Source organism: Telmatherina bonti (assembly GCF_933228915.1).
Source record: "Telmatherina bonti genome assembly, chromosome: 2".
NCBI classification, from domain to species: Eukaryota; Metazoa; Chordata; class Actinopteri; order Atheriniformes; family Telmatherinidae; genus Telmatherina; species Telmatherina bonti.
The window spans coordinates 38,580,236-38,604,235 of NC_136620.1; the positions used below are offsets into that span (position 1 = coordinate 38,580,236).

General features: G+C 40.1%; 2 protein-coding genes across 2 annotated transcripts in view; both read left to right on the forward strand.

Moving 5' to 3' along the window:
- The window catches only part of hipk2 (homeodomain interacting protein kinase 2), a 65,031-nt gene extending 58,909 nt beyond the window's left edge, over positions 1–6,122 (forward strand). Inside the window, exon 15 of the mRNA XM_079253247.1 lies at positions 76–6,122. Within this exon, the coding sequence (XP_079109373.1) occupies positions 76–540 (465 nt within the window). The 3' untranslated portion in view covers positions 541–6,122. The remainder of the gene's footprint in view (positions 1–75) is intronic.
- Positions 6,123–8,258: 2,136 nt separating this feature from the next.
- LOC306769586 (UPF0606 protein KIAA1549) overlaps positions 8,259–24,000 on the forward strand; it is a 40,383-nt gene continuing 24,641 nt past the window's right edge. The window contains exons 1-2 of the mRNA XM_079258251.1: positions 8,259–8,431; positions 9,112–9,385. Coding sequence (XP_079114377.1) covers positions 9,259–9,385 — 127 coding nt within the window. The 5' untranslated portion in view covers positions 8,259–8,431; positions 9,112–9,258. The remainder of the gene's footprint in view (positions 8,432–9,111; positions 9,386–24,000) is intronic.

The following is a 24,000-nucleotide window of genomic DNA, read 5'->3' on the forward strand; positions in this document are numbered from 1 at the left end:
CGTTTACATGTGAAGCTAATGTTTGCATGTTGGTCTCTAAACACTCATATCACACCCCCCCCCCCATCCCTGCAGGCCCAGCAGCACATGGTAGCCGAGCGAAACGGAGGACATCGGCGCCAGCAGGCCTACATCGCCCCCAACATCGCTGCTCAAGCCCCATACTCCTTCCACCACAACAGTCCCTCCCACACTGGCAATGTTCACCCACATCTGGCTGCCACACACCTGTCCAGCCAGCCCCACCTGTACACCTACACGGCCCCAGCTGCTCTGGGCTCCACCAGCACCGTGGCCCACCTGGTGGCGTCACAGGGCTCGGCACGCCACGCAGTCCAGCACGGGAGCTACCCACCCAGCATCGTCCACCAAGTTCCTGTCAGCATGGGTCACCGCGTGCTGCCCTCGCCCACCCTGCACCACAGTCAGTACCAGGCTCAGTTCGCCCACCAGGCTTACATCAGCGCCTCCCCCGCCTCCACAGTCTACACTGGATACCCGCTGAGCCCCACAAAGGTTAACCAGTATCCTTACCTCTAGAGAAGACACTGACTGACACTGGAGAGCCTGACCCAGCGCTGCTGCTTCCCTCACACCACCCCCCCACCCCCCAGCCCCCTCCTCCATCCCAAACATCCTCTCCTCGACCTCAGACATAAACAGAGACAGAGGAACATGCAATCCTCATGAAACTGTCACATTTAACTTGAAGAAGAAACGACAGAGAGAGAAAAAGAAAACTTTGATTCCCAGCCTCTGGGGAAGGGAAAGATGGCCGCTGAATATCAGAGGGGTACATCTCAAGTTCTCTTTTCATTTGCTTCCACCTGAAAGGGCCAGTTTTTGCTTTTGTTTGCCTTCTCTTCGCTTTACTTTAGGACAAAAATGATGTCTCATTAGTTTTTACAGGGAAGCTTGAAGCCGGAATTCGGGGACAGTGGAGGTTTTCTGATTTGTTTTCTTTTATTTCCCCTCGACTATTTGGGAAGCGACTGTTGAACAGGGGGTTACTGACTGGAAGCTTGGAATCCCAAGAGGTTTGGGACAAGGTGAAATACGAAAACCTGCTGCTCTTCAAAGAAAAAAATATCGATGGCCTTTTGAACTGTCTTAGTATTTCCAAATCATTGACGGCGTGGGAAGAGAGGAGAGGCGACTCCACCCACTCCGCCCTTCTCCAGCAGAGGAGGCTCCTGGAAATATAACCAACAGAAGACAACAAACTTTCTAGTGTATTTATAGATATTTTTCCTTTATTTTTCACCTTTCTGATACTTCAGTTTTAGCTAGGTGTCTTAGCTGGGCCCCGTTCTTAGAATGTAGCAGTCTGCACCTGTTTTTCTTTCATTTTTCTTCCCCTGAAACCAATAGATTATTTTTTTTTCCCCAATGTGATTGCACAAAGTGGTTATAATAACATAGGCATGTACAACGTGATTGTCTGTGTGTGCTACTGTCAGCCATGCGTGTGTAGTCCATCCCCTCTCTAGGTTTTGACCGTTGTTCCCTCGTAGTGCCTTACAGATTAAACTACACAGTTTACTTGGCTTGGATTCTGAAAGCCACAAGAGACTATAGCTATACTTAGAGAGACACGTTCCCCCTGGTTTGACATCCTAATCAGGGCAGTTGTAGCTACTTCCAGGTGTAGGCTCGGTCCTAGCTGTTTCTTGCCCGTAATGACAGCATACCATCGATGATGAAGATTAATGTCAGAGCAGATATCACGCTGAGCTGTTTTATTACGTGCACATGAGATAACTCGCCCGGGGTACTTAACCAAAGTCACAGATAAATTCTTTGTTTCATTTGCTCTGGAAATTGTTGTAAATACGAAAATGTCTAGCTGTAGTTGCAGACGCACCCAAAAGGTGGCGTTAGTCGGGGTTCTGTTTGTTAAACCACACGGCGAGACGTGTGTCGTGCTTAGAGAGCAGAGACGTTAGCTCAGTCGTCATGGACAAGGTTTGAGTTACAGTTTATTGTTTGAGACACAACAGAGGTTGTTTGTTTTTTTATCTCTAAGGTTAAAAGCTAGTCCGAGAGAAGGGCCTGACAGAAAGTGATAGTTGCCATGAGGGTGATTCTGTGAGGCCAGAGATAGCCTGGCTGCAGCGAGGAGACCGAGCATGGAGGGCTGTTTGAGAGAGATACCATGTAGGCGTGGGGGCGGGTTGAAAGCGTAGGGTCAGCTTAGGAAGGGAAACTCTTTGTTTAATGGGACTTTAATGGTAGCAAGTTGGCAATGAGCAGGTTGATAGTAACACTGAGCCCAGGTGGTTGGTTGCAGCCGCGACGTGCGCTCCCCCACCTGAATGCACACTTCATTCTGACATGACTTGTTTTGCTGTTGTACATTGTTTCTGTGCAAAGCCGGGGGATATCTGGGGTTAGCGGGCTGCGGGAGGAGAACGGAAGGGACGTGACGCAGCGTACACCTGGAAGGGCGCCTTGTGGATTGTTAGTTGAACATTGTCCATTTGTCTTCGAAGCAGGTACACCACAGACATGGCCGCGCCACTTAGAGAACCAATAGGGCTGTCGCTTTGCGTGTTTGCTGCTTCATTTAACAGGTTTTCATTTTTTTGTAGCGAGTAATGAAAATCCCCCCCCCCTTCCCTGTTCATCTGTCCTGTTGAACACATCAGAACTGCTGGTGGTTTAGTGAAAGCCTTCCCCCTCTCCTGCATCGTATGCCATAGTACTTGCATTTTGAAGTGATTTATTTCTGTTTTTCTTTTTAACTTGACATTATCTTGAACTTTTTGACATGACTGTAGTACATGTTGTGTTTATTTTTAGAGATTGTTGCAATAATTCTTTTGGATGTTTTAAAGTGTGAGTGTGTTTTTATTAGATGTCAGGCTCATTTCTGCTTTGTAACCCCAGGGGAGTGGGTTGCTGATGTACAGTAATATGTAGTATTCTGTGCAGAGGGCGTGCGCCTGTATAAACCGATAATAGATAGAAAGTGGTGAGTAGATGATGATCCACTGGGGCCCTGTATAGATGTTCGCTTGGCTTGAAGGTGCACCACCCAGGTGTGAAACGCTACAGTCTCTTAAGAAGCCCCTGGACTTGTCTTTCATCCTGGTACTTTCCTGAAAAACTCTCCACTCCCCATCAGCTCCAGCATGCAAGCCTTGGGTCCAGGCACTTGAAGATGTGATTACATAATATGTTGCTGGTTACATCATTTGTCTCTGTTCTGTCGTCTTCTGTTTTTTTTTTTTGTTTCCCTGATTTATCTGCTTCATTTCCTCTGGGTCGTCGTCGAGGCCTAAGCACACACGCATAAGGGAGATGATCTTCCATCGGATTTTTCTTTTGGCTCCTTTGTTGTGAGACAAACTACTGAAACATTCCACTGTTTTGAGGGAATTTAGCATGACTACACTGCTGTCCTGTCACTCCGACTTTTTTGCTCGTCCCACCAAAGAATTTAACAGGTATGACCGTGTACAGCACAGCACAGAACAAGCAATCCTCCACAGCATTGCCAGAGCAGACAGGCAATAACTTCTGGTCTCATCTTTCAATGCTTAACAAGTGCTTTTGAGGACGTGTTGTCTTTACCACCATGAAATGCGTTTATGCATCCAACATAAAAATGCACAGCGAGGATCCGACGTTCTTCATGTTAACAGCACAGTCATTTCTTTGTGGACGTTCAGCTACGAAAGAGCTGCTTTTTCTGTTTTACTCTGGTTATTTCCCACTCTTAGCTTCCCCGTTTTGACTGAATCCGTTAGGAAGAATTATTTAACTTCTCTCCAAATTCTTTTATAAGCCAGTTTGTTTGGTTTTTTTCTTCACTGTTGATGTTGTAGCTTTATTATTGTTGTAAAAAAAAAATGAATTTCTACAAACAGCAAAGGTTGTTTCACTTCAGTGGTGTGCCATGGCATAAAAATGACCTGCTAAATGAAGTCATCGAAATCGTACCAACTATACCTTTAAAACTATGGTTGTCCACACAAAATGAATGTAAAACGTGACCCGACTACATCGGAAATGGTTTAGGATCTCTCAGTTGGTGACCATTTAGTTCATTTTCTCACCGTTTTGTGGCCATGCATGATGCAATAATTATACATCTGATCTCCAGCGAAATCTCCCGAGTCCGATGGTGAAGAAATTACCACCTGCCTCATGATTTGGGGATTCCAATGATCATTATTTTCTCGAAAATAAAACATGCAGTTATGCGAAACCCTGTATTTTGCAACATTGTGGAAAATAACTTGATGTGTATGATACCTTTGTCTATGTTTTTGTTTCACATAACCAATGTTTTGTGTTTTATAAAAACAAAAAAGGGGGAATCAGAAATGTGAGCATTAATGTAGATCGAGTGACCTTACAATTACCAAAATGTGCTTAAGTAGCGTGTAAAAGTGTTCTATGATGCTGAGGCGAGTATAGCCTTCCCAGCTAGCAACTTTATTCTTAAGTACTGCCTTCCAAATAACCAACGATACCTCCAAAGCTTTAAGGGGACATTTAAATTAGAGAACATGAAATAAGGCAGGATGTCCGTCTCTCTTTATGAAGCCTGTCATTCTCCCATGAAATGCACTCAAACTTCCAGCAGTGCTCATTGTGTCATCATGTAAACTGCTCATCCTGGAGCTTTGGAAACACTGAGAAACATTCCTGAGAGCGTGGCACACAGTGCACAATCAGTCATCTTCAGACAAACTCCTGTAAAGGTGACTTGAAGATTAGCAAGTGAACCGACAAGCTGCAGCGTTTAAACCACACGCGTGCGGCATGAATCGCTTTTGCAAAGCTGCAGCTGCTTCCCAAAGTCCAGCGGAGACTCAGACAGGTGTGAGGTGGATAAATGGTGCGCTGATGAACTCTCAGTCACCCGGAACGTCATCATTTACTCACACAAGCATTCTTAAAGCCCTTGTGGATGAGAATTTTGGGGGGTTTTTTTGTTTTTTTTTTTAACCTTTGTTAGGGGGTTCTGCTCCTTTTTGCTGGCTATTCCTCGGGGGATTTCAGGGTGGGGCGGTCACGGTTTGATGCCATCAGCGCAAGCAGGTGTCATTTTATCACCACGTACAAATTTAAGAACCAAAACTGAATCAAATCAGATTTACCGCCATCTTCACTTTTTATTCCTCTGTGCAAAACAAGGCCAGGACACAGACTGATTAGTGCTAAATTTGCTAGTTTTCTAAGTAAAGTCATTTCTGCAGTTAAAAATCTGCTTTTCTTATTCCAGACATGAAATAGTTGAACAAACGAGCTGTTTTTGTGGTGGTAATAAATGTAATCTGGGTGCAGCAGACCAAAAGCTGCATCTACAATGTAGAATGTTTTGTTTTCACTGCAAAAATCCACATCTTTAAAACCCACAGCCCCATTTGGAGTCCTCAGAATAAACTATTAAATAGGCAAGTAGCTATCGATTATTCAATTTAACACTTTCTAAGGACCTAAGAGAGCATCAAACCCTGACCCCCTTTCGTGTGCATTGCTGTATGGTTTCTCAATGTTGTAAAATCTCATTATTTGTCAATGAAGCTAATGTGTGCTGCAGTATTTCCTAGTATATTTTTACTGTTAATTGTCTTTTCTTAATTATTATTATTTTTTCTTGGGGTGTGTTGTTCCATTATTTCAATCTGTTGATGTAGCGTTCTATGTATACCCTGTTCCTTAGCCTAATATTATCAAGTATGTTATGAGAATGGATATTTTACTGGCTTTATAGAATGTTTAAATAAATATAATAATGACAATAAGAAAAAGGATTAATCAAACCTCCTAACAAGTTGAGTACTTGCTACTAAGCTCTTGTGTTTCCATTATGATGTTGTGTGCTTCTCTTTAATCATTTTCGTTGTAGAAAAATTGAGTGAATTTATATTAGGCTTCGAAAAAAAAAACAACTAATGAAACTGTTGTAAATTTTACAGGAGGGTTTTAACAGACAAACAGCTTCATCAGATAGAAGAATATAGTTATTTTAATTGTCCTCTTTACTAACTGTAGGGTGAGAAGGGGCTCGCGTTGTGGTGAACTATGTTATAGCTTGTTATTCACTGTTACTTTTGATCATTTTTTCGGTCTCCGAGGTGAATCGAGTTATTAATGAGAATTTGTATGCTCACATATGCATATTGTATATGTGTAGAAATGTAATCACACTTTGTCTTGGATTTACATTAAACTGTTAAGTCACGGCATCGGCCTCCTGTTTTCTGCTGCGGTGTGGGTCGAGACGAGACCAGGTAATGACTTGCTGCTGAAATGTTAAACTGGTTTAACGCTCATTTACACATAAAAATCTCAAGCATCTGGAGAGAATCTTTAACAATTTGTGACCAAGTTGCTCATCAGCAAACAGACTAAGTAGCCTACCCAGCTGAAGAGGACTTTAACACCTAATGTAGATGAGGAAAAGAATTTTCTTTTTCTCTTAGGTAGAAGTAAACTATAGAACCATGTTAAATCAATAATTGATTAAACAGCTTCTTTCCACTGCACCAGCACAGACAAGGACATTGTTTTTCTAGGTATTTACATCATTGCAGCCTCACAAAGACTTCAGCATCTGTAGCAGGACTTTCTACTGAAGGTAGTTGTTTATAGTTTACTGTATGTCTGGGTTTGTTATCAAACTTTAGAAGGAAACTAACACAGATGACGTGCCTTCTTGTTAGAGCTCTGTGATAAATAAGCACCATTATCTAAAAATTGAAATCAATATTTATTTATCTAGCACTTTTCATACAAAGAAAATGTAGCGCAGGATGCTTTACACTAAAAACAAAATGAACAAACAAAAATTTAAAAAAAACATCAAATCCAGATCAAGAAGCCACCAAACAATCATATGCACAACATGCAACACATGCATACACATGATCACACACCAACACACATGTACAGGAAGCGTCTCTTGAAGTGTTGTCCCAACCCTCATTAACTATCTGGGAAGCTAAGACACCACACAAAAAAAAAAGATGTACATAAAAAAGAATGTAAAGAATAAATTGGAAAAAAAAACACAAAATCAAGAAAATAGTAAAAACAATTAAATAAACTGAAAATAAAATAGGATTAAAAACAATTATAGTCCCAAAAAAAAAAAAAGCTTTACTGAAATACTAAGCATCTAAAAGCACCACAACTCAAACATAACACAATTTCAAAGCACTTGCATACATTTAACCTTTGAATTAATTTCGAAACATGCTTTACCATATTTTTAAAAAATGTTTTCTTTCTGTTATTACTTCTCCATTATTTTTAACCTACATTATATATGAATAGTATTGCGTAAACATATAATATATCTAGTTAAATTTGAATATTTGACAACAAGAAGAAGGAATAATCAAACCTAACAAGTTGAGTACTTGCTACTAAGCGCTTGTGTTTCCATAATGATGTTGTGTACAACTACTTGAATATTTTTTTTAAAAATAAAGCAACAACTGGAGTTTCTAGATAATCTAAACTGAATAATCTGATTTGGGAAAGTAAGGACGGGGTTGTAAGATGGTGTTTATGACGCACAGCACCTTGCCTGATCAAGGTTATGAGGCATTATCGACCAATTCACTGCTCCACCACCAGGCGGCGCTGTAACTCAACATGTTCACATCCAGGAGCTCGCGATGACGTGATGGAGTTATGCTGATCATCTCCATTGCTTTCCCAGCAAAATCCCCTTGCCATGCACGATCTTTACAAGCTGCAAAAGCAGGCCATATGTTTTTAGGCCATGAAATAATTAAATAAATAAAAAAGGGACAATTCGCTTCTCCATTAAAATGTTATCAGCAGCAAACTAAATGAGAATTAAATACGATTCTTGTCCCACATTATGTTTTTGCACAATAACATGCATATAAGAGGTGATGGTAATGTAAACTCAGACATTGTTGAGTACAGTGTGTTACAGCAACAACCATATGTATTAATATGTTAAAGAAATAAGGAAAAATACAGTTTCTAATATATTTACTTCAGTTTTACAAGAAGATTAATCCTGTCCGGCCTGTAAAAAGAATGACACAAATATGTTGATGTGCATGACGGCATGAGGCAACGTTGCCGTGGAAGCCGCAGACGCCAGTCTGTAACGTCAAAAGCCCACCCTGACAGAAAGCAAATTCAGCCAATCAGAGGAGGTCTTGCCAAATGGGAGGCTAATCAGATCTTCCAGGGGGCGGGGCTAACCCAATCCTCAGGACAAGAGAAGGTAACAGTTACCAAAAGAGTGTCAGATCTAAAGCAAGCCGCCAGCTCGTGCGCGGCACGTTTACGCAGAAATAACCTCAGACGCACGCATGTGGTTAAATGAAAGTTAATGACCGAGTTACAGACGGCATTTCAGCTCCTACAAGGATATTTTCTCCGCAGAGTGACAAAGGAATTGACTGGTTGGGAGCTCGCTTTTTTTTGGGTAAGTGTACGCAGCTATGAGAGGAATGGCAGGGGGGAGACAGGAGGAAGAGGAGGAGGAGGAAGAACGTTTCATCTGCTTTTTAAGATCGTTTTAGGGGATATCACCATAGCATACGAGCCAGCCAGCTTTCTGACACCTAAATGAAGGATGTAACCTGCTTTGTGTCGCTTTATGAGGAGCCACATGACCATTAAGCTTGCAAGTAACGGGACGGGATGTAGGACAAGAGACTGAGCAATGATGATGATGCTGAGAGAAGCTAACCACTGCTCCCTCACTGACCACAGTACCCTACAAGTTAGGTCTGTTTATGTGTTTTCCTGTGCATATCACGGGATTAAAGTATAAGTGATGTCAATAACATTATCTTGGAAGGAGATAAAATATTAACTGTCTTCTGCTTATGGGGTGAAATGCACACTCATGTCAGTGAAAACACACACATCCCCCCATGAATCATAGCCTCAGTGACCAGTGTAATGAGTAATTTGATGAATAAACCCTCCTTTTCTTACATGCATGACAGGAAGACATAAAAACACAGGTTGTAAATTTAGTCCACTCACGTGTGTAACTTGTTTCTTTACTTTCACTTGATTGCTGATTGTAAGTAAGTAAATTTAACCATGCTTGATTTGCTGTGAGTCTCAGACTTTTGCTCTGTTGTTTTCCTGCAGTTTTTCTCCACTGGAAGGACGTGCTATGGAAGGAGGGGCCACAAAGTAAAGAAGCCCAAACCAAGCAGCCTGAAATAACTCAAACCTTCACAATGAATGTTCTCTTCTCAACCGGATGAAATGTCTTGAGCCTAACTCCGCCGCACCATGGCAGGTTTTATCTCCACTGTGGGTTTGGTGGTGATGCTCGAGGCTCTTACTCATACCCAGCATGCAGTGTTTCTTGGGATAGCAGTGCTGGCAACAGTGATGGCAGTGGTTTCACCTGTCACGGGTAAGAAAACACCTTTTGGTGACTCATACAACGTGATCCACCGGTATTATGCAACTAAGATAGATCGGTTTCTTTTTCAGTGTGCCTTTAAAGCACAAAAGGAACAGTCTTTATACAGCAAAAACACTCTTATTCATGGATTTACTTAACCCATCATGATAGCTGCATAATTTGCACACACTGCGTAGACTGAACGGACATTTTCGAAATACGTGACGCACATCTAGATGCTTAACACAACTGTTGTCTTGTTTGTGGCCCACTGAGCAGCTGCAGACGAGTAGTTGGGGGTTATTATGTGCCTTACACAAGGCCAGCTTCACCAGTGACCTTCCAGCCATGAGCTTGCTTTAGAAGCCTAAACTTTTGCCTTAAAACCTTTTATCCCTTTAAAAAGAAGTAAGTATATGATAGATTTATCTTGTCGGGAAACTTTGGTTTGTTGCAGATGCAGTTATATTAGCATAAACAAAACCTTCTTTGTTAGTTTAGTTCTGCACTTCCTCATTTTCCTGTGAACTGTGTCAGGGACCCTGCATGACCCTGGTAGTCATAATGAGAGCACCCACGTGTTTATTTCAGGATTTTCACATGAGTTGAAGTGACTTTGTCCCTACAGCATGCAGACTCAAGAGTTAAACCAGTTTGTGATGACTGGAGGAAGAGAAAGGGTCTAAATCCAACCAGTTGGTGGGTGTTTTCCTGGGATTAGAGTCATTGATGTTGACATTATCCCATCAGCACACCCTTCCCCCCTGCACATTACCTAGGAAAAAGAGAACATGTTTTAAGTGTAGCCAAAAAAGTCATGATATTACCTGCTAATAGGATTATGTAGTGAAAGGCAAGGGTGGAAAACTTGGACGGGAAATCTGGAATTAAAAAGTCCAAACATCGTCCTAATGTGTTAAAACCTCCAGAAAGTTGACTCTTTTTTTTTAGATTAAAGTCCGTTAATTTGGGATTACAAGTTTCCTCATCTTAATGCTGCAAATTTTACTGAAGTTTTACTCATATTATGTAACATATTTTGTCAAAACTGTCAACCTGCCGTAGAAAAATACTCCTCAGCCATGTTGTCAGCTGTTTGAACACATTGCATATATTATTGATTTCGCCATTGAATTATTGATATTTGTGCATTAAGTGTATCCCTTCCTGTTCCTGCACTTTTCTACCGTACTTGTCTCACTTTGTGTTTGAGAAATAGGTTAAGTCATGATCTCAATTCAATCAACTTAAGTTATCGCTGACAGAAAGATGTGTCGGCCACAGATCAGATAAAGAAACAAGTCATTAATCAACTAAAGACAATCAGTACGTAGAATAGTAATAAACATACATAGATGTATATTAACCTGTAAAGTGGCTGAAATCGACTGCTGTCAAAGACTTTTACAATCATTTTAAAGAAAGATTGTGTCTTCCAGACGGCGTTAAAGAGAAATGTTCGATTTATTCATGAATGCTGTGGTAAAGACTGATCTTCCAAAGCTCAACCCGACGATGCAGCGATACCACAAACTCTGTTTGTTTCTGTTTTACATTTCTTTAAGATGTTTTTATTATTCTGATCTGTGTTTATGGCAGTTTTACATCTTTTCTTTGCGAAGTCCTTGAGATGTAGGATATTAAACGCTTTAGGTGTACTAAAGACATTTATTTACCAAGTCGGTCCGTTTGTAATCAATTTTCAGGGTTTGTTCTTTCATTGTGTGCTACGGCATTTTCTAGACTACGTTCTGTTTTTTTTATCTGTTGGATCGGTAACATCTTTTACAGACTTGATTGATAATTTAAAATAAAATAACTGTGCCGGTATGAAAGACGGTGTTTCTTTTTGCAGTTTGCTACTAATATATATTAAACTATTTAGAGAGCACATCTGTGACTGGACACTGCTACACCACGCCTCAATGAGGTATTAGAATTGAATTGTTTATAAAACTTTATTTATAAAGCACTTTTTTGTCAAAGGAAACTGCAATGCAAAGGGTTTATAAAAAAAAAAAACATAACCAGACAACACACAAACTTACACGGACACACATAGACATAAAGCGGCGCTCTTGACCAGCGCTGACTGGGTCACTGGGAATTTAAATAACAGATGAAACAAAACAAAATGGATGAATAAAATAAGATTAAATAACACTTGAAAAATAGAAACAAAAGGGAAATTTTACTGCAAAATGGGAGTTTTTTTTCTTTTTTGTACAGCAATTTATTTATTCATCTTTTTAAATAATATTTAGAAATTTGAGAACAAAAAAAGAGCACTCTGGTGTATGTTTCTAGCTGCACCACGTCTTGGTCCAGACAAGCACTACAAATGGAAACAAGTGCTTTAACAATGATTAAAAAAAGCTTGCAGTTATAGGAAACCTTAAGGTTTTGTTGCTCATTAACTCATGAAGATGCCGGCTCTGATGATACAGAGCTACTGGCGTTTAGCACGGCTGGGCCTGCTCTCTGTTGTTGAAGCTGCATTTATTATTATTGCTGTATCTGTTTCTGAAAGGTACGGCTTCAATAACTTTACTGACAGTACTCTTAACTTTTCCTCTAAAAAAAACAAGCACTGTTACAGAAACAGTAGAATTAATTATATTAGCATGTTTTATGTTTTGCCCCAGATGTCACTCCCATAATCATTACAACCAAAGCAAAGCCTTGTATGATGACAGTGACCGCCAAATCCGTGGCTGTAGTTATAATCACAGATACAGTCCAGATTGTGTCATCAGACATGGCGGCAGAGACGTTAACAAGCTCTGCTATCTGACTTGTTTTAATGTTCCCTAAGCAGCCAAAGCAGATTGTGCTCTGGTTTGTACTGTCACAACTCAGTATGTATCTTCAATGTACAAGCCAGTGATAGTGTGTCTCCATAAAGTTAATACAATGGTAACACGGACAAGCGGCTCGACTCGCTCTCACACGTGAATAAGAGCAGAGTTTAAAACACAAAAGGGAAAAAACTATTGGATTTTAATGCTTTAATGTCTCCTATATGAGTTGTTAAACTAAAGCAGCCCTCAGTCATCCTCATTTCTTTACAGTGAACAAATACTCTACCTGGCCAAAAAAGGGAAAATTACCACCAAAACAAACTCTAACATTTGGTTGGACCTCCTTTAGCCGTGGGTCCAGCAGCCTTTCTCTGTGTCATTGTTTCAACAATCGTCTGCAGCGTCACATGATTTATCTCCACCCAGAGTTGCATTCATTTTCACCCGTATCTTGTGTTGATGATGGGAGAGTCTAATCACTGCTCAAAGCCTTCTCCAGAACATCCCAAAGATCCTCCATGAGGTTCAGGTCTGGACTCTGGTGGCCAGTCCAGGCGTGAAACTGATGTCTCCTGTTCCCTGACTTCATCTGCCTCTCTTCTTACGCTGAAGCTCCATCACTCTGGAGCAGGGTCAATCTGGACTCATCAGACGTTCCAGCTCCAGGATCTTGTCTTTCTGCTCTCCAGCAAACTGAATTTTCTCTGGTTCTCCTCACTGATCAGGGGTTTTCTTCTGACTACACGGCTGTTCAATACCTTTAGTTCTTCGCATTGTTTCCTTACTTTCACCAAGAAACACAGTCCTGAGTTCTCCTGCTGTTTTTCTTCCATCTAATTCACCAAAGTGATCACCATCAGCATCATTCAGGATGTTCTCCTCCACATTTCTTCCTGGAAGACAATGCTTTTTTGACAGTTCTGAACCCAGTTTTAGTAGCTTCTGCATCTCCTTACATGTTTTCTCTGCTTAAAGCTGATGATCTAACTCTTCTGAAACAGACAAATATCTTTTGCAATAGAAAAGTTACTTATTACAACAGCAGAAGTTGCAGCTGAGAGATCATTGTCCATGCAGTAATTATCCAATAGGAGGCTACTACCTTTTTGCTTGGTTAAATCCAGGTGGTGAATTTGTTTTTCTGGCCAGGTGGTGTGAAACTCTGCAGCGTTTTGAAGCAAGACATGGCAGGAGAATATAAACTGCATACCGAGAGCGTGGGTTACGTTAAATCTTTATACCGGCACGTGAGCTGCATCTCATTGGACCAAAAAGATGAAAAGAGAGTGGAAACTTAGGAACATAGTGATGATTCTGGCCTTTGGTTCTAACAAAACCCATCAATGTTTTTTATCATCAAATATCAGAAAGTTTGATTGGAAGAACCAACTACATTTTATTTACATTTTCTTCTATGTCCTTTTTGTCTATAAAGGGACTTGGGCTGTGACGATACACTTTTGCCCCGATTCAATTACAGTTTTTTGGGTGACGATGATTTGATTTGATTTAAATTGCAATTCTCGATATTGATGATTTTTGTAAACTAAAAACAAAAACTATTTTTGCTAGTCATTTTTCTTCATCTCAGTTAGGAAAAAAAAACACAGTAGCCATTCTGCTACTACAATGCCCAAGAAAACAAGTAAAAAGCTTAATAAAAACAATAAAAATGACAGATTTTTTTAAATGGATTATTTGTATTTATTTGCAAAAAAAAAAAAAGGATTTTTTAACCAAAAAATCTATTTTTTAATTTGTGAAGCAAAAAATCCAGATACACAGTTTTTCCTATTTACCCCTAAAAGTGACCTTAGTTTTGGGTCCTGTTGGCCTGCATGTGGCTGTAAACAATTAATCATTTATTCCACGGTATGATATGAAAGGCCTAAGAGAAGTCAGACTTATTCTGTAGGCCAGTGATTCTTAAACTTATTGAGCCACGACCCCCAAAAAACACACATTGGTGGTTGCAACTCCAAATCAAAATTCTAAATTTATTTGATAAATGTAGGGCACATATATTTATATATATTTTTCAATTATCTGGCACAGTTTAAGAAGCACCGCTTTAGGCTGTCAGATTAATAAAACACCCACCCTTATCTGTTGACTTTAATGCTGTTATCATGTATATTAGGGATGTGATGATGTGCTTTTGTCCCGATTCGATTACGATTCTTTGGGTTTTGATTCGATTTAAATTGCGATTCTTGCTGTTCTTTGATGTTGCTAATTTTTGTAGACTAAAAACAAACAAAAAAAGTGTACAAAACGTTTTTTTGCTTGTTATTTTTCTTAATTTCAGTTTGAAAATATCACTACAGTAGCCAGTAGCTGCTATAATGTCCCAGAAGACAAGTAAAAAGATAAACAAAAACTACAAAAATGACAAAAAATTTTATCATAGATTTTTATGTATTTGAGAAAAAAAGAAGATTTTAAAATTGTGAAGCAAAAAATACAGATATTTGATTTTTTTTCTATTTGATTCTCCACCCCTAGTGTATATGTATGTTATTTACTGATGATTACAAATTTCCATTATTTTAGCCTTTATTATGATATCATATGGCATAATCTTTAACCTTCATAAGCAGGATTCATAACTTAATTTTCATGGTCTGAAGTGACTATTTTTCTTCCAGTTTCTAGGTCATAAGACACTTTTGAATCCTAAAAGATTTTTCTTTTTCCTACCTTTTCTCATGTAAACTTTCGATCCATCACATAATATCTCATCATAGTTACTGCTGAAAAGTTGCTTTTTAGCAGCACTGTAAAATGCCCTTGAAACTGTGCCGCAGCAGTCTTCCTCTCTGCACCACAGTTGCTGGCAAGTTGAGCGCAGCCAGCTGAAGGCCAGAAAAGTCCTGTCTAATTACCAGCGCAGTCCATTGCCATGTGAAATCTGACCTTTGTGGGATGACAATATGGCCATTCATTATTCATTAGAGCTGGAAGGCAGTTGCAGATCAATGGTTAAATCTATCAAACGCCAAACACGGGGTACTGTTGCTCTCACCAGGCCTGCCGCCTGACCAGACTCCTCTTTTGGAAAGTGGCCAGTAGCTGATCCTGTATGCTTACCGACCGGCCGATCCCAGCACATTTTTCACTCTGAGTTGTAGCAGCAGATCTGCTGGGTCGAGGGGCTGGTCAGTCATAGACTGACAGGTATTAGAAACCATTTATCCACAGTATCCATCTTTTAACATGCATTTTTATACGTCTCAATATAATGAAACAGTCGGCTGTGGTGTTTCAGGTCTCGTTTAGGCCTCTTTGTTTCTAGTTACCTGCTCCGCAGTTGAAGGTTGCACGGTGAAGGTACCATAGTGGGTGCTTGTGAATGTACATCTGTTAGTAATTTTCTGTACCCTTTCTGTGATTTACCAGGGCAAGTTTCCCCAGTAGTTCCAGCCTTATTTACTCAAGAACATTTCCTTTTTTTTAAAAATGTATTTATTTATTCTTTATTCCACACATGAGTTTATTAACTGTTTTATTTTGCATTGATGCATTTCAATGACCCTCTCTGGATTTAGCTGACTTAAAAGGTAAAAAAAAAAAAAAAAAAACTAAAGCAGCATTTATAAGGTTATTTAGCTTTTCTAAGACAAAGAGGAACTTTACTTGCCGTGTAATTTTTCCATTCTTTATGTTGCACATGCAGAGTGGTCCCAGAGAGGAGCGTTTTGTTTTAATAGCCATCTGAGGTCCCTTCCTGATTCATCATAGTAGTGAAAATCCTGCACGTAAAAGCATGCATCCCCATAATAAGGCTTTATTTACAGCCTGTCAGATTTGGAGGCTTGAAATGTGCAGAGCAGAGTTTACAGTTTGACAGAAGGCAACTCTGAGGCCATATTGTGCTGAACCCAAATACTCTATGTGCTCCGATGAACTGCTGCTGATGATTTATATATTTATCAGAGCAGATGGCGCGGCTCAGCCCGGCCTCCTTTCAGATTTTCCAGGCTAAATCGCTTTGTTTTGGTTTTTTAGCATTCAGAAGATCCCTCACAGACATTTCCTTTCCCAAGTAATGACTTGTAGACTCGAAAACAGCTTTCTCCGAACTGCCAAGAGAGCGTCACCTAACCCAGCAGGGAATGTTTGTTAGCCCACGACTTCAAAATCTGAGAGTGGCCTGTGGGAGGATTGACACAAAGTGGAAGAGGGTGCTGAGTGATGCGGTCCTCTGCGCCTCTCTGGTTACAAGTCTTTACCATCCTGTTTTTGAAAGAAAATCAGGACTTTAAAACAGTCATGAAGTGTTTGAAACCGAGTGTGTGTGGGTGGGGATGCAGTTTGTCTCATATAGGTTTGCTGTTTCTACATATATTGTAGAACATGTTCTTTAAACTTCATCTTTGAGTGTTTAAAGTAATTCCACGGTAGTCCAAAGTGCTGCTAATGAGCCAAAACTTCAGATGCTGAAGAAAGTCAGCTGTGACTTGAAGCTATTTGCAGGTTTAGCTCAGATTTCCTCGCATTCTCTGTTACAGCTTTTCCTTTTTCTCAATTGAACTCTTGTACTACTTCATTCCCCTCCCCCCTTTTCCTGCCCCCCCCTTCTCCTGCTTGAACTCCCCTTTCTCTTATCTTACAATGTATTCCTTCAAGAAGGACAAACATGGGTCACATGAATGTTTTATGAGTTCTGAAGTATCGTCACATCCATATTCACATGTTTATATTTGGTCAAATTAAACCACGGAAATAGTTGACATGAGATGATGGCTGCCTTTCCAGCTGCAAAACAGCTGCAAACATAGTTTATTTACAGTGAAGTCAACTATTAGATCACAGGCAGGAGTTAGATTAGCATGCAGGCCAAGTCTTCTTTTATTTATTTAAATCTGTTCTTTTTATCTCTTCATGTTTGATGCAGGTTAAATGCAACAAGTGCCTGAGTGCTCTGCAAAGCAGCTGTAGCTTCTTTATAATAAATGCACTCTTTTTACAAGTTCAGTGGTGCTTTTTTCTTCCTGTCGGGGGGGCTGCTTGAGCTTTGGCAGGGGCTGTGATCTAATTCGACTCCACTGATAAAAACAATGGAATCTTTCCCATCTTAAAAGCTTCCCTGATAAAGCAAATGTCAGCGTAGCCGTATCTGGATTGTTTGACTGCTCTCGGTGTACACAGCTGTTGCCAACAGAAAAGAGCCAGTCACGCAAGGGGCTCAGCTGAAAATAGAACCATGTGTGGGGTTGTAGTTAGTGAACACTAATACCAAAGAAACCCTTCCTTCTGTCTTCTCTTTTTTTGAGTTATGCAACCATCAAATAAGTTTTTAATGATAATTTTTTTTCTGCAGTAAAGACTGTAAAGCATGGAGAGGTTATGTTTGGCTGTGTGCATTGTTCAGATTGTCTGCTTGGCTGATGTTTGGTGTTTTACTGCTTTAGTAACTATATTCTAATAATAAAAACGGGCTTTCTTGTTGATACAAACGTCCTGCTAAATTGTTGTGAAAAGACTGAGCTAAAAATATACACTGATGGTTTTTTGTTCATTGTTTTTTTTACTGGGAATCTTTCGATCTTTGCATCGCCCTTTCCTCCTCTAAACAGAACATACTCGTCTTCTAAATCAGTGGTTACCATCCTGTTTGTCCTGTGGACCCCCCACCCACCCCACGCTGAGACCATGCTTTGTTTTATGCTTTTTCTTGCTTCTCATCGTAAAGGTTCCAGTCTGGCCGACTGCTTTCCTCCAATAAAACCAGAATTAAGATAATTATCCACATTAATGCCTCACTTTTTTTTTTTTTTTTTTTTTCCAAAATAGGGATGAATCATTTGTACTGTGGCATTTCTCCGACGTATCTCATTAACCTTTTCATGCATAAATTAATAACAAACAGTGCAACATTTTTTTTAAATACAGTATTTTACCTCTACAGACATTATGCAATGATACTTTTTTGTTTATTAGTGATATTTATAATTTATCATTTATGATTTAGTTGAATGCATTCTATGTAATATTTATAAAATAATATATAATCATAATTATATTATGTAAATCTTCTATAAAATGTAGATGCATCATTTTCTTTTTCTATTTATCACAAAGCAAACTTGAGTAATTATTTTATGTTCAAGTATATCATATATTTATTTATTCTCCAGTGAGTGGAAACGTATTGGATGACTCACTAACATCCACTGAAGTGGTTTATTTACAAAAATACCATCCTCATTCATAGAGATGCCAGACAAAAGCTTGTAAATAGGCGTCTACTGGGCCTCTATGCATGAAAGGCTTAATGAAATGCTGCAAAATCTGTGTTTTTGGGTCCTAAAAACTCTGATCCATGTGAATGAAACACCCAAACATACACCTGAACTCTGTGTGGACGTGTCTGTAATGTTAATCACACTGGCTCTGAAGAGCCAAAGCCTCTTGGGGCCCATGAACTTGTTGGAGGGGGCATCAAGTTGGGAACCACTTTTCTAGACGATATTAAGACTTTCATTGTCTTAATACCTTTTTCATTCTCAGAAAGAGCCATAAGCAATTTATTTATTGTGTAAAAACGCATTTAGACCCTTTAGATGACAGGACAGCTTTGCTTTGGTCTATCTTTAATAATCTCAGAGGATTCTGGGTCTTGTTTTCATATGATTTAACTTGCATTTGTGGATGTAACGAATAACGTTCACTTCCACTGAGACCAATATGGAATCAGTATGTAGAACACTGAGTGTCTGAAGATCACAGCAAATAAGAATATTTGTTTACACCCATTTTTCTGGATTCACAGAAGCTTTTAATAAAACTTTGTGCTCTAAATACTCAAATCTCGAAGTTAATTCTTTGTTATTTTCCTTCCTGCTCTTGTTGCTCCTCTCTCCTCCCTCTCCACCTGCAGCTGCACACCTGTCTCTCATCGCTACCATTATAAAACCAGATCTCTCCACCATGGCTGTTACCAGACTGTCGGTGATCTCTTCCACTTCATTCCTTCCTGAAGAATATTGTGACTAAAACACAATGGTTACTATTTGAGCTTTCTGGAGCTTGAGTCCTTCTTTAAAAGATACGCAACAGAACACCTCTCCAGGTTGCTGACCAGCTGCTAGATTTGGGAAAAAGTACTGACAGTTTTCAGCAATGCAGCTTTTTTTACTGACAGTTTTCAGCAATGCAGCTTTTTTTGTGTGTTCACACATAAGTTTGAGACGCATGAGCCTCACTGTAAGGTCTAACAGTCGGGATATTGTCCTTCGTTGATCAAATGCGTTTGGCTGAACTAGCAGAGTTGTAAATCAACTGAGAGAGAAGCTGCAGCTCTAGAATACATTAAGACAAGGCGCCTCTTGAGACGTACCGACACATATTCTTACTGCTTTGCTGCAAGTGATAAACTCTGCACTGACTGTCCTCTAAGAAAGAAAATGATGACTGACTTATTTCTCTGAGCATAGCTGCACATACAGGGCACACATTGGTTAATAGTGCTGATTATGGTATAAATACTGTCATCCCATAAGATTTTTGTCAGGAGAGACTAGTTATTTAAAGTTTACTTTTGTTATTGTTTCCGTGGCTGCTTCCACAACTGGTTATCATGGTGATTTATTAAACATGCAGGTCAGCTACCAGCAGTAATAATCTGTGTTGTCAGGAACCTTTTATTCTGATTGCTAGCTGTAGTCAAGCAGCAACCCCCGGCGGTAAAAAGTGACGCCTATGTGGAAGTGATAAAACTGCAGTTCCCCCTTAATCCACTAGGGGCTGCAAAACACAGCAAATCCCCATAGACTCCCATGTTAAGACCAACTTCACAGCAGGAATAAACATCTTTACAGCAGAAATAAACATGTTTACAGCAGGAATAAACATGTTCACCGCAGAAATAAACATGTTTACAGCAGAAATAAACATGTTTACAGCAGGAATAAACATGTTCACTGCAGAAATAAACATGTTTACAGCCTGGTTCAAAAATCCATTTTAGGTTTAATAGGTCAGGTTTACCTTCATGACAACTGTGGGGGGAGTGAATTTCTTTCTAACTCGCCCGTTTAAAAGTAATTTAATCTTAAAGTTCGGCTAAAGTATTTAGGGGCGTGTCCTTTTGATTGACAGGTACCAATCTCAGGCTTCAAGTAAGAAGAACGTAGAACAACCTCAGTTTTTAGCCCGTTAACAACGTGACTTTGCTTTAGCCCGCTTACCTCCGTTAGCTGGTTAGCTCCTGTTATCTCCGGGTTAGCTCGTAGCTACAGGCAGCTCGGAGTTCGCTCGATGTCAGTCATCCACCATGACGCTCACAGCCCCCCTCTCAGCTCCACCTCTTTGCCCATATTTGTATTTTCTGGGCAAGACGACACGCATGCCCCGGACAAGATGGTGATGGTAGGAACCGCCCACCGAGCTTCAATTCAGCTCTTCAGAAACCTATGGGTGACGTCACGGAGGCTCCGCCCATCTTTTTATATTCAATCTATGGCTGGAATTCAAACATGAACCTGGATGGAGAAACTGAAGCAAACAAGCCAACCAAGTCACCAGAGGTTTCATTTTCTGACATCTTCTGCTAACAAATAAGAGTTACAACATTGTGACATAAAAGTATATAAATATTTATTCAGAATCAAACTGCACAAAGAGCTGCAAGGTGGTATATAGTACTTAAAAGACACACTAATCTAAAGCCACTGCTTAGCAATTAGTTCCGTTTACATGACTGAAGAATCATTTAGAGGACAACAGTAAAATAAAATAGCCAAAAATAAAATGTGTATACTAGACTTGATGCAACCAGAGGAATAAGATCCAGGAGCAGACACAAAGGAAGGTTTTTCTTTTTAACCAGGGAAATAATGTTTGATGAGGTGATCTGAAGAGCAGACAGGCCGGATGTGGCAGGATGCCTGGCTGTCAGATAAGTCTGGAGATCAGCGAGACAGGATTGCTGGAAGGCAGCAAAAGAGAAGAACTTCTGTTAGAGAAGAGCAGAATCTTATATTCTTGGTAGGGTTGCTCTGTTGTCAAGCAAAAAAGCATAATTCCAGTTGGTTTTTTTGGTCATATGGGACAATAAAGCACCATTATTTAGGACGATTACTCACTGTGCCGAGGAAGGAGATTCACAGGGCTTAACACCAGCCAGGACTGTCTCTGCTTCATGGTTTTATTTATTCATTTTATATTTTCATCTTACAGTTTTCTTAACTCTGGTCTGGTTTTTACATAACATGTTACAGCAAAACATAAAGATTTGACCCTTTTTCTAGCGTGCACAGACATTATTTACATCTGACCGTAAGCAAGGATGAGATCAGCCACCAGAAGCTTCGCTCTCGCACAGTTCAGTTTCCTTCAGGAGCAGAGGCCAACAGCTGGATGGGGCTGCCGCATGAGGACAGGTGTTGTCCTGGAAAAAGAACCATTGCTGTGAAAAGTATGGTGGTTTTCTTAGCAGGGGTGCTAATTTCAGCCCCACACCGGGCCTCTTATGATTGCTTTGGTATCGTGGAGGGTCCTGTGTCAGCACTGCTGCTCAATGAGACGTGCGAGAATAATACATGGTCTCACATCAGTCTCCAGCAACGTTTAGAAAAACTAGTTGGCAAAAGTGTCTGCAGCAGTGGTGATGACCTACTTCCGGTGTCTGATTAAAAAATAGTAAGCATAGCGCTTAGATAGCTAAAGGTTTTTTCATGACGTTGCCGTTTTTGTGATTGTTTTGACAGACAACAATCTTCCAGGAATGATATACTAAGATAGATAAAAACAAAACAAAAAACCTCACAGGCAGGCAGCTAAAGAGAGATTAAATCAAACTGGATCATTTGTTGGACTGGTTAATGGTCAGGAACAAGTAGTTGCTGCTGTCTTGACTTTTATGCGCGTGCGACATGATATTTGGAGATGTTCACATGAACGGGTCGTGGTGTTTAATTTCGTGGAAAGGCCTAACAATGATCAGGCAGCCAGGTGAAACACACTCATGTTTCAGGGAACAGGTGGCAACGCAGCGTAAACTTTGAGACCTTTGCCTTCTGTAATGTCAGCCCCTGTCCAGGCCGGCCTCGCTTGCTCTGGTCCAGGTTGCCGTCTGCAGGTCGGAGCAACCACTCCGTTGCTCTGTAATCACACTATCAGTATCACTGTTGTCACTGTCCTCACAGCTCATCAGTTATGGCAACAGTTTCATTCATATTTTGTCATTCATTCATCCATGCATGTTTATTTGTCCTAAATGTGGTTGCAGCTTGTCACTGTTGAGATGAGCTGACAGTTTGGGATCACGTACAACAGTTTGACCTCAAACATCAGTGTATTGTTTCTATGTAGCGTTTAAAATGTGTTATTTTTTTCCAGCCATATAAATAGTCAGCTTTTTATGTATGCTTATTGGTCCAAAGCTACACTGAATTATAGATTATGCCCCAATGAGAGGGAAAGGAATATCATCACACAGATCTAACGTAACCACTGTGCACTCTGCATACCAGCAGATGCAGCATCTTTCTCACAATCGCCTGGAAAAAGAGAATAACTTGTTATAGTCCAAATTGGCTTTAGCTGTCTTTGCTTTATTCTCTGTATGTACCAGATGTTGGTAGTCCCACTTTTGTGAGTTTTCCTTGCATTGTTAGCCAGTTGCCTTATTGTATCTATGCTCGTATGTATGTTTGTGTATGCTGCATCCTTCTGGGTTCAAACGCGTGGCACAGCAGCCAAGGAGCAGGGTAAAAAGACATGATTATTCCAGAACAAGTTCTTTCCAGTAGGCTCTGTTTCTGCACAGTGACTTGATTAAGGTACCAGTGCAAATCCTTGTTAATGATTTTTTTTTTTCAGAGCACAGCCCAGGTGGTCTGCTTGTAGGAAACAATGTAGTCGATCAAACATCAAGTGTAGTCTACTGTGTTCCAGCTTCTGTCCTCTTGGTATTAAAAAATACTCTTCTTCCTCACATGATTCTGGGGTTGTTTTCAGTACTGCATGATTCTGCAGAGCTTTTGTAAACTACAGAGAGCAGCAGTCTTTACAGCTGCTGCTGAGTCATTATAGCAGATTGTTCAAAGCTTAGTTCCTGCAGAGAAAAGTTTTGAAGATTGCAGTTTGCACTGAACATTGTAGGTTTATGGCATATAGTTTGCTGTGTTGATGATCTACACCGCCATGCCACACATCTAACCATATGAAAGGCAAATTATGCAGCTACATGGGACTGTTACAATGTCTTTTTCATCGATAATTTAAGGATTACTTACGCTCATGAAGCATTTCTTTAACATAGCAGCGTCTGTGCAATGTAATCAAGGCACTTTCTGAAATTTTATAATGCATGAAGTACTGTTGTGCAGTATGGAGAGGAAAGTGGTTTTCCAATCAGATCATGTTCCAGAAACGTTGTATGACCTTTATTTGCTATTTTCTGCATTATGGCTTTCTAATGTCACCCTTGAGGATTTTGATGATGTGACTAAGAAGTAAAGTTGCTTCCCGAAGACTCGAAAATTACACCATCCATCACTTCCAAGATCAGCCACCATCATCAAACAAATGCCAGTAAAGTTTCTCTGTGGAGTGGAGAAATCCTAGACAGATGGACTGAGTGTGCATGTCAGCATAGTCCCATGGTTTGAAACTGGAGGAGGGTAGCTGGCTTTTTTTTTTTACTAAAATGTGAAGCCCATATTGTTATTCATCCCAATATTATTTTCTTTTCTTTTCAAGATCAACTATTTTTGTTGCCACTAGTTAGATCAGTAATCTCCAGTAATCTAGTCTACTTCTTTTTTGACACGACAGAAATATCAAGCAGTTGTTACAGTTTCCCTGTTTTGTACT